This window comes from Ctenocephalides felis, unplaced genomic scaffold (assembly GCF_003426905.1).
Source record: "Ctenocephalides felis isolate EL2017-DRISC unplaced genomic scaffold, ASM342690v1 CF-g0.4_SCAFFOLD_01604, whole genome shotgun sequence".
Classification (NCBI taxonomy): domain Eukaryota; kingdom Metazoa; phylum Arthropoda; class Insecta; order Siphonaptera; family Pulicidae; genus Ctenocephalides; species Ctenocephalides felis.
Window position 1 is genome coordinate 4345232 of NW_020537758.1, and position 12212 is coordinate 4357443.

Sequence of the window (12212 nt, forward strand, 5' to 3'; positions counted from 1 at the left end):
TTCCTCTGGTTTTATTCAGACGTACGAATGGGGATTGTCTTTGGAGTCATATTCATAAGTAAGTATTTGTAGTTGTACAATGTATACCAGAGTGTAACTATATTTTTTCTATCAGTATGTGGTTTGTTACTCCCCGAGCCGACATATTCAGGACAGAAATGTAGTGTACTTCCGTTCCGAAACAGCATTAGAAGTAGAATTGTTTAAAGACAAAACTGTTTATCTGGCTGGTAGTCTTTTATGCGGTTTGGAACCCTGCGTGCACCACTTTTGCTCCAGTTTTTGCCAGAATTTCATCAGAGTACCACTTGAATCATTTAAAATTTGGTAAAATGGACGTTGGAAGGTACCCAGAAGCTGGTCAGAAGTATCATGTGTCTGATAGTTCTCTAAGTCGACAGTTGCCCACAATAATAATGTTTTAAAAATGGTAAAGAGTATATGAGAAGACCACGGTCGATACAAAGGGGAAACTGCAGAAATTCTTGTTTTCTGAAGATAATGTCAAAGCTGCGTTTGATTTGAATAATTTATACAAAGAACAAAAAGATTTCCTAAACAAATAAAGGGAGCTGTTTCCAAAAAGCGTGACTAGATTTTTTGTTTTTATATTATTTGTTGAGATTCAAGTTTATTTTATTTTGAAAGCTTTAAGTTGTGTTTTTGTTCTGTGATTACTATTTAATATAGATTTAATTTCAGTTATATTTAATTTAGAACAATTTCTATTACAAACTAGTCACAGTCATAGTCGTCCAAAATTTTTACTAGATAATGCTTTTAAACACATTTTTCACTTTGAATAAGCTTTTATAGAGTGAAATTGTTTTTGCCATAGTTTCTTCACTAATATTAGCTTGCTCATGTCTCACTTGTACATTTAATTTATTTAAGTATGTCAAAAATTTACAAAAGCACAAAGTTTTGATTGCTGAACGATTGTACAATTAAAATCAGGCAATCCTTGTTCAACAGAAGAATGTATTATTAATTCTTACATCAAAGATTGCTTGTAATTAATAGTAATATGGGAATATTTCTCTCTGTAGTTGCTAGATGCACTTTTTTCTTTGTAGGCATGTTAAAATATTTATAAAATGTTATATTTGATAAGCACTATGTTCTTTCTAAACACCAAACCAGATGTAGCTAATTTTTTACTTCATAAAAAACACTAATTTTTGGTGTCAAAATATATTTAAAAAAATACTTATCTCATAATATGTTATTAATGTTAATTCTGATAGTGTCAGTGACTGTCCATAAACTGCAAATCGGACAATAGTAAAACTGTTTGTGGCAACGGTCTTGGTTGAGGTGAGAGAACTGTAAAAACTTGTCTTTCCATGTCTACATGTGTCCTAAAATAATTTTCATTAAATCTTTAAGAATCATCCTTGTTGTATTGGATAAAATTCTGATAATTTTTCATATATTAATAAATATAATACATACACACAAACATAACCGGCAATGTTACTTTGTAATACTTCTTCATCTGGATTTTCAGCAAAAGTTACAGCTAGTAAATGATGCAATAGTGCTGGACCTGGTGGAATTGGCATCAGTTTTGTAGAACTGTCGTCTATTTTTATGCCTATGGGGACACAGGAATCGGCAAATCTAAAGCGCCAATCTAAAATGAAAATTATATTTTATAGAACAAAACTTGTGTATCGAACTTATATATTTTATACCTTATATATTTTAGCTTCACTGAATTTAACATCAAAAGAATGTGGATAATAAGGTATTCGCTCCCCATAAAAATATTCTCTTATCCTCTGCTCCCTGGTTTCTGCTCGAGTTGTTTTACTCCTTTCAACAACCTAACACACAATCAAAAACAATAACAAAACATACTATTATACTTCAATCAATTTACTTACACCTCCACTTTTAGGTAACAATACGACTTTAACAAAATCCGGCATATCCCTGACCAGTTCATTAAATAAACGTTCCTGGTCTAAAACTAAAATAGCATCAACTTCAAAAGCTTGTGCTGCATGTGTAAGCTGTTTGTAACCTTCGCCTTTAACCCATCCACAAGTATTTATAACAATACCAGACGACTTAGCTAAAAAATAATTATATTAAATAGATGCACATATTTAGTTATATATGATGTGTTTACATTTTTTATTTGCTTCTATTCGTTCCAAAATAACTTCTGAAAGACGTGTTACAGCCATGTTATACAATTGATAATTCCCACTTGGAGATTTGTGACCAAAATGATAAACCAACGGTGCTTCCTGACAAAAACCTTCTTCAACCGGTGCAGGTCTTTCAATAAGTAAAGCTCCAATTGTCCCTGGAATTGCTATATTACCTTGTCCAACATCTAAATCTACCATTATAGGCCTACGGCCACATCTTACAGCCCAGTTCAGTAAAAGCCTAAAATAATATTAATAGATAAAACAAATTTAAATTGTGTGCAAGTATTAATATCACACCTGCATAATGTTGATTTGCCGACATCCATGGGGCCTACAATCATACAAATAGGACCTCTGATATTTTTTTTCTCTGCAGCATCTCTTTGTTGCTCCAAAGCATTATGACAATTTAAATACTGTACCTGTAAAAATACATTACTTACAATCTCTAATAATTAGTTAAACAATAATTAACTAGTTAGTGATTCAAGAATGTATTTTACCATTGGGGTGTCTCTGGCAATGTAACTAACATCAGTTTTGCCTTCAAGTTCTAAAGTAGCACCCTGCCAAGAAAATACTGCTACTTTAGCACCTGTTTTAAACTCATACTTCTTTCCTATAACTAACTCTGTTCCAAACAACTCTGCAAAACCAGATTTTAGCTAAAATACAATAAAAATATATAATATCTGAATATAATCATGTTTTTCAATAAAACATACTGTTAGTGTAACATGTTCATTTTTGGATTCAACTTCAAAACGCAATTCTGTATCGGGATCTAATTTAAATTCTTGCACTTTTTTTACTTGTGCTTCTGCCATTTTTTTGAGTAAAAATAAATTTTATTTATTGATTTTAAATATAAAAACATGTCCTATAGACATAACCTATAAATTTAAACTTTCAAAATTTTGACATTTGTAGGAAATGACAATTGACAGTTGGTCAGTCATACTCAGCGATGAATATTGTAAATCAAATATTTATTTATATGTCTAATAGCTTATTTACTGCAAATATTATTAAACAAATACTTGTTGACCAACTGAAACTATAATTTAAGTTATTCTTTATTAGTTTGATTTAATAGTGTTAAAATTTTGACAGTTGTGCAATTTGACAAGTGACAGTTGATTAATCAAATAATTCGAAAAATTATGAAACTAAACAAATATTTAATTGTATTAAAATATATTATATTTATCAAAGTTGATACTGTTAAATTCCATCATAACAGCTGAAAATTGTATATAAGACATAAATAAATCACATTGCACCATAAATAAATCCATTATAACCTATAATTTGTGTCAAGTCAATGACTGTAGGATTGTCAGTGATTTAAAAAAAACAATTAAACTTTGTTGTGCTTCCTTTGAAATAAATACTATATCTGTATATATAATAATAATAATAATAATATATTAATATAATAATGTTGAATCGCACATTTTCCAAGTTCTTTAATATTAAGTTATGGTTCTACATATCTCTAAGACACAATTCATCATATAAACCTAACAAATCTTCTCATGAGATACGAAAACGCTTTTTAGATTATTTTAACAAAGAAAACGATCATGTATTTGTTAGATCTAGCCCCATTGTGCCATACTGTGATCCTACAGTACCTTTTGTAAACGCAGGGATGAACCAAGTAAATACTTTTATATTAAATTCATAAAAACTTCTATAACTTATGCTAATTATTATTATTTTTAGTTTAAAGGAGTATTTCTAGGTTTACAACAGCCTGTTAGTACAAAAATAGCTAACAGTCAAAAGTGTGCTCGAGTTGGTGGAAAGCATAATGATTTAAATATAATTGGCCAGGTCGGTTATCATCATACATTTTTTGAAATGTTAGGTAATTGGTCTTTTGGAGATTATAGTAAGGTATTTAGATATAAATATATAGGAAAGTGTGAACTAAAACTGCATTATTTCAGTTAATTATTATTACTTATCAGAAACGAGCTTGCGAATTGGCTTGGAATCTTTTGGTGGGGCCTTATAATATTTCACCGGATAGATTATATGTTACATACTTTGAGGGGGATAAAGGACACAATTTAGAGCCTGATGTGGAATGTAAACATATCTGGAGGGAAATAGGGTAAATAAATCAATAATAATACATTCACATGCATTTATATTTATTTTTTAATATCAATACAATTTTTTATTGACTGTTTTCATATAGAGTACCTGAAGATAGAATTATTCCTTTTGGCATGAAAGATAATTTTTGGGAAATGGGAAGTACAGGTCCTTGCGGTCCTTGCACAGAAATTCATATAGATCATTTATCTACATCGGCCAATAGAAGAGATCATGTTAATAAGATTTTGGGGATCTTACTGAATTGTGGAATATTGTTTTTATACAATATAATAGGTGATTATTTACTTACTTAATTAATATTGTATATTGCGGATATATATTATTTAGCAAATGCCCTATTCAGAATTGCTTCAGGTGCTGTCGTTCCTCTACCTAAATGCCATATAGACACCGGTATGGGATTTGAACGTCTCGTATCAGTCATTCAAAATTGCAAAACAAACTATGACACAGATTTATTTGCACCACTTTTTAACACAATTCTTAATGTAAGTCAAAGCTTTAAAACGTCTTTAATCTGTAAAGAAATTATTAAATACTGTCCTATTGTTGTAGAATTCTAAATCTGCTATTAAACCTTACAAAGGCACTTTTGGTGAAGATGATCAAGCTAAATTAGATACAGCTTATAGAATTTAGCAGATCATTGTCGTTTGATTACAGTTTGTTTAGCAGACGGCATGATACCTGATTTAAAGTACGTATGTTTAAGCAAAATGTAAAATTGGTATTAATTCCTATTACATTCTAGTCCTAAGCTCAGAAGAATCTTACGCAAAGCTTTACTCCTGTGTGAAAAATACTTCAACACAAATGCTTCCTTACTAAAAGTTTTAAGCAACTCAGTAGCAGAAATTTTGGGAGAAACGTACCCAGAAATTGTAAAAAATTTAAATAAAGTACATAATTTGATTCATCACGAAGAAGAGGTGTTGCGGGCTCTTAGATTAGACGCTAGTAAAAAATGGCAAAAATTTTGAATGAAAGTCCTGAATTAATAAATTTAGATGTAATAGAGTTTCCAGGTTTGGTATCAGGGTATAAAGATTCAAAATGCTTTAACCAACGGTTCAAAAATATTAACAAGTGAATTAGCATATAAATTATGTGATACCTATGGTTTTGATGAAGGTGTTATACAAAATATTGCGGATATTAAAGGATTATATTTGATAAAAATGATTTTGATAATTTTGTCGATAATAAAAAGGCTCAGTCTAAACAAATGTCTTCGCGGTATACACAAAAGAACTGTATGATTTAATTGGTTCTTTCCAACAAACTATTCCTACTACTGATAATTCTTTTAAATATAATTATAACTACGACAACAAATATATTTTCCCCAAACTGCAAGCTAAAGTTAAAGCTATTATAGTCGACAATACAAGTGTAAAAGAAATTACAAAACCTTCAGAAGCCTCAATAATTTTGGATAAATCAAACTTTTATCACGAATCCGGCGGCCAAGAATCCGACACCGGCAAAATCATCATCAACAACGATGTTTATTTTGAAGTCACATCTGTTATTAACGTACAAAACTACATAATACACAAAGGCAAATTTATTACCACAAACAACTGCAATTTTTGTCTAAAACTTGACAATACAGTATTTGCTGAAATTGATGGCGAACGCCGACTGAATAACATGAGAAATCATACAGGTAAATAAAACTGTATAATTACAGTAAATGAAATAGTGAACATATTTTTTCATATTTTTAGGTGTCCATTTATTACAAGCGGCTGTTAATAAAATTTTGCCCCATTGTGTAATTGCTCAGACATCGAGCAAAGTTTGTTCAGAATATTTTAGTTTGGGTTTAGCAATTTATGGAGATCGGATTTCTATGAAACATATTGATAGAATTGAAACACAAATCAGGTTTGTAATAGACATATATATATATATATATATATATATATATATAAGCAAGAGGTTTTTCTTAGATTGTGAAACTTCAGCTTATATATATATATATATTTAGTTATTGATTTGTTGTAAATAATATTATTATTATTTATAGGAAAATTATAAATGAAGGAATTCCCATTGGTGTAAATTCTATAAATAGTCAAAAACTGTTGGCAATGGATGATGTTACACTTGTACCCGGTGAAGTTTATCCTGATGATGATATTCGAATCATTGAAGTATCAAATGGTATTTAGAATTTATTTCTATTTATATGCATATATTTATTTGAATAATAATATCTTTCTCAATCATAGATAATTTCCTTTCAAAAGAAGCCTGTTGTGGTACTCACATATTAAATACAAAACACTTAGAAGAATTTTCCATAACAAAATTCCAGAATTTATCAAGAAGTAATATGGTTTTTTATGGTGCAACAGGACATAAAGCAAAAGATGTAATATACGATTAATAATACACTTATTATTATTACTCATAATAATATACGATTTTATAAATTGATTCTTACTTTTAAGGTGCTGGAAAACAGCAAATTGATAGAAAATAAAGTTGAAACACTACAAAAACGCATCACCGAAAACAACACAACAAAATCCTGCATCAATGAATTAAAATCTGAAATAAACAACACTACTCTATCATACGTAACAAAAATGCAATCTCTAGAAATAATAGATGATTAAATAAAATCATCCATCAATTCCAATATCAGAATCTCAAAGATTTCATAGACGTCGAAATGAAAGATGTTATGGATTCTCTAAAAGCAAACAAAGGGTCATTCCTGGTACACAATTTAATATGTGCCTCTTTAATGGAGAACGTTAAATTAGATAAAGTTACTAGATATTGCAAAGATAAACCTGTTATCATATTTTCCTACTCGAATGGTTATGTGAAAGCTAGATGTTGTGTGCCAGAGGTAATAAGTTAGATACATAATTAATTTTCATGTTGTAACATTTTATTTTATATTTCAGGATTGCACAAATGAAAGTTTTAACGCACAAAAATGGTTGAAAATATCTGCTGATATATTTAAAGCTCATGTTGGTCCACCGAAAGGCCAAAATGAAAATTTTATTTGTAATATGAAAGCAAAAAAGATTCTGGAGCCCGAGTGGTATGATTTGTTAGAAAAAGCTGTGGAATTATCGAATGAATATGCTAAAGTACATATTAATAAATAGAAACTGGTAATGAAATAAATTTTAAATAAACCAATTGGTTTATTGTACATATATTTACAAAATGCTTTTTATTATTTTATTTTTCAGAACTTGAAAACCAATTCTATTCAATTTTACATTTATAATTATTTATTTATAACAGTTTATTTAAAGTTTTAAATTTTCGTGAGCCTCTTTTAATTTTCATTTCTATTGTACTTTTAATTTATTTATTTAATATATAAATTAAATAAAAAAATATTTTTACATTCTTTTCAATAATTTTATTATATAAAAGTAAAATACCTTTATAATTTCTTTATTTCTTTGGGTGGCGCTTCAAATCCTAATTCACTAAGTACGCCCGGAACCAACTTCAATAATTCTTCTCTCGTCATTTTAAAATCATTTTCAGCCCAAGTCTTCTTCAGGGCATTTAAAACATTTCCCATATATTTTCCAGCAACCAAACCGTGCTGCCTTAAATCATTCCCATTAACCGGAAACTTGGGAAGTTCCCACTTTTCAATTGCATTATAAATTTCATTTTTATTTTGGTATTTAAGTAATTCTAAAACCATAGCTTTGGATTCTAAATACTTCTTTGGACTATTGATTATCAGCATTTGATACAAACTAAAAAAAAATATCAATGTTTAAATATGTAAATTTTATTTAATTATAAATTTACCTATTTGCTTACAAAATAGGATTAGTGCTAGGTATTTCTTCTCTATTTGCTATTATAAAAAGTCCTAAATCTCTTTCAAAAGCTGATAATTTTAAACGATTGTGCAAGTTCATCATTTCTGTTTGATCATGCAAAAGCCCTACAAGTAGTCCTATAGCACGAATACGTTTATCTTTTGACCTACTTCTATCAGCCTCACATACTCTTGTGAATTCTTCTAAATTATATTTTGCTGGTAAACCTAAAAGTTAATAATTAGTAATAGAAAATATTTATGTACCTAAACAGTTCATATTTACCTATATATGTAGCTAAGCCTACAGAAAGCATAGTTTTTGCCAATTCAAAACCCATAGGACCTTCTAATATCTTTTTCAGTTCTACCCAAATACGTTCACCTGATATTCGTTCTAAACCTGCACCATTCTCTCCTATACATTGCAATACAGATGGTTCGTGTGCATCAGGTCTATCACTTATCCTTCCATAAAATCTATAATAATAAATAATTATTATATGTGTATATAATAAATATATAAAGTATGTACCGAAAATAACGTAGTATTCTCAAGTAATCTTCTTTAATCCTTGTCTCTGGACTTCCAACAAACGCTACTCTCTTCTGTTTTAAGTCATCATATCCATAAAAATAATCGTATACAACTCCATCAAAGTCTAATAACAATAAATAATTATAAAGTGAGGAATAAAATATTTAGGAAAATTTGTTGGAATTATCTTTACCTAAAAACATAGAATTGATAGTCAAATCTCGTCTATTAGCATCTAATTTCCAATCAGTTGTAAATTCTACTTCAGCATGCCGTCCATCTGTGACTCTATCTATCCTCAAAGTGGTCACTTCAAAATTTTCTTTATCATTAATTCTAGGTGTTATCGTACCATGTTTCTCACCGTTCATATTTATCATTCTTATATTTTCTGTAGTGAACATATCTTTCATTTGTGTTGGAGTCGCAGTAGTAGCAAAATCTAAGTCTATTGGTTTTTTCCCCATTAGTAAATCCCTTAAATAAAAGAAAAAGATTACCCATATGTATATAAAATTGTATTCCAAGGAATGTATATTTACCTAACGGCTCCACCAGCAATTCTGATGTCATATTTGTATTTTTTAAATAACGAAGATAAAGCTTCTAATTCGGGTGTAAATATAGATTTAAACTCTGGAGAATCCAGTTTTATAACAACTGGATCATCCCGGCACCGAACATCAGTCATTATAGAAGTGTTTTTTATTTTTGCACGAGTTAAATTTTGCTTAAAAAATTAATCAATTTTCAAACAATTATCAAATAAAAGAATTGTTTTGTTAAATAGACTTACTGCTGATTGTTTATGGAAATGTCTGTATAGATTACAACAATATTTAAATTTGAAACGAATTAGCATTATTTCTTGCGCAAATGTTCTAACCAACAAATTTGACATTTGTTAGAAGTGTGATTGTTGTTTAACATGTTCTAATGTTTGGCAACTGATATAAATATAAGTCATAAGTCCTGGTTTATTTTATGACAATAAATGATTGTTTTTTATTAAATAATAATAAATTGTAACATTTAAAAATATGATATTATTATTTAATTTCCTTTTTTCTATTAATTTCAATTAAATATCTTCTATATATTTTGAATTTGGCGCGGTATTACAAGTTGGAAATCACAATTCGTACGTACTTCGTGTCCTACTTCGTGCACCATCATCATCGCCCAAAACAAAAAATAGTATGTTTGCGGCCATTTTGAGTTTTTAGAAGATCTGAAATAAAAATAGTTGTGATTCCGGCTAAAACAATTCATTGGAAAAATTTGAACATCAAACGGGTTTTTAATTCTTCAACAGTATTCAAGGATAATTCAAGTAAGTGGTAGAACTATGGTAAAACTTTGTTCAGCATGAATTTCTATTCGACCCTTGTAACTAGATTATAACAAAGCGAATGCATTGTTGTTTTATATTCTAGTACGCGTTGGAATTTAGACGTTTAGTTATTCCTTTGTCTTTTCCTACAAAAATAAATTCGTTCACATAACAAAAGTAATAAAAAAAATGTCTAAATTGTAACATTTTATATATTCGATTTTTTTAGAATGCAGATTTTTGTCAAAACTTTGACTGGCAAGACTATTACTTTAGAAGTTGAACCTTCAGATACAATTGAAAATGTGAAAGCCAAGATTCAAGATAAGGAAGGCATTCCCCCAGATCAGCAACGATTAATCTTCGCGGGCAAACAATTGGAAGATGGAAGGACTCTATCTGATTACAACATCCAAAAGGAATCAACTTTGCATTTGGTTTTACGTTTAAGAGGTGGTATGCAAATCTTTGTTAAGACTTTAACAGGCAAAACAATAACCTTGGAAGTCGAGCCTTCAGATACAATTGAAAATGTTAAGGCTAAAATCCAAGATAAGGAAGGTATTCCACCAGACCAGCAAAGATTGATCTTCGCTGGAAAACAATTAGAAGATGGACGTACTTTATCTGATTACAACATCCAGAAAGAATCCACACTCCATTTGGTTTTGCGTCTGCGTGGAGGCATGCAGATTTTTGTCAAGACTTTGACTGGTAAGACTATAACTTTAGAAGTAGAGCCTTCAGATACAATTGAAAATGTTAAGGCTAAGATTCAGGATAAAGAAGGCATTCCACCAGACCAGCAAAGATTGATCTTTGCCGGTAAACAATTGGAAGATGGACGTACTTTATCTGATTACAACATTCAGAAAGAATCCACTTTGCACTTGGTTTTGCGCCTGCGTGGAGGCATGCAGATTTTTGTAAAAACCTTGACCGGTAAGACCATTACTTTGGAAGTTGAAGCCTCTGATACCATAGAGAACGTAAAAGCTAAAATCCAAGACAAAGAGGGCATTCCACCAGATCAGCAAAGATTAATCTTTGCTGGTAAACAATTGGAAGACGGCAGGACTTTGTCGGATTATAACATCCAGAAAGAATCCACTTTGCATTTAGTTTTGCGTTTGAGAGGCGGTATGCAAATCTTTGTCAAGACATTAACAGGCAAAACAATAACATTGGAAGTTGAGCCTTCAGACACCATTGAAAACGTCAAATCCAAGATCCAAGACAAGGAAGGAATCCCACCAGACCAACAGAGATTAATCTTTGCCGGTAAACAATTAGAAGATGGACGTACTTTATCTGATTATAACATCCAGAAAGAATCCACTCTCCATTTGGTTTTGCGTCTGCGCGGAGGCATGCAGATTTTTGTCAAGACCCTCACAGGAAAAACTATCACTTTAGAAGTGGAGCCTTCGGATACCATTGAAAATGTTAAAGCCAAGATCCAAGACAAGGAAGGAATCCCACCAGATCAGCAGAGATTGATTTTTGCCGGTAAGCAGTTGGAAGATGGACGTACGTTGTCGGATTACAACATTCAGAAGGAGTCTACATTGCATTTGGTGCTTCGCCTGCGGGGTGGTATGCTATTTTAAATTTTTTGCAGAAAGCTCACTACAACTCAAAACTTTAAGAATAAATTAGCAGTACATTATCTAATATTACAGATGTAAACATTTCTGGAATAAATTTCATTTTACATTAAATTCTTTATGAATTATAAAATTAATAAATTTCAGGTATTTATATATATATATATATATATATATATATATATATATAAATTACTAGGTGTAAATGGCATTTTGCCTTAAAGCAAGTTAATTCTTAATTTAAACAATAAAAAATTATTATATTAATTTGGGTGATTTATAAGTGTACAGAGTTTGTTTATGGCAAGTTATGTGTAAAACTATTGCAGATTATTCAAAATTGTATTTGAAGTTTTTTACATACATACCCGGAATTTTTTTTTCCTAAAAACGCGGCCGATTAGTTAAGATTTTAATTAATTTTTATAATTGAACCACTTTCCATAGGACTATAATATTTTACTATGTTCAATAAGGCCAGAAACTCTCGCTATACAAATTTTCATTAAAATCGTCGAAAAACTTCCAACAATTAATTACGAAGAAACGGCCTATAACCGATCTTTGGCAAAAATTTTTCGATTATTTTTGAATTTTCAAAATCGGGTCAAGATTTTTGGTT

At 30.0% G+C, this 12212-nt stretch overlaps 2 protein-coding genes across 2 annotated transcripts in view; one reads left to right on the plus strand and one right to left on the minus strand.

Annotated features, from left to right (window-relative positions):
- Positions 1 to 11662, plus strand: part of LOC113372251 (polyubiquitin-C-like) — a 43117-nt gene extending 31455 nt beyond the window's left edge. The window contains exon 3 of the mRNA XM_026612575.1: positions 10213 to 11662. Within this exon, the coding sequence (XP_026468360.1) occupies positions 10213 to 11593 (1381 nt within the window). The 3' untranslated portion in view covers positions 11594 to 11662. The remainder of the gene's footprint in view (positions 1 to 10212) is intronic.
- Positions 914 to 3006, minus strand: LOC113372255 (protein CLP1 homolog). Its single transcript, XM_026612579.1, is given in 9 exon segments — positions 914 to 1361; positions 1456 to 1615; positions 1618 to 1636; positions 1698 to 1829; positions 1890 to 2080; positions 2138 to 2403; positions 2463 to 2587; positions 2669 to 2830; positions 2891 to 3006. Coding segments are annotated over 9 exon segments (1269 nt in total). The 5' UTR covers positions 2993 to 3006; the 3' UTR covers positions 914 to 1249.
- Positions 11663 to 12212: the final 550 nt, after the last annotated feature.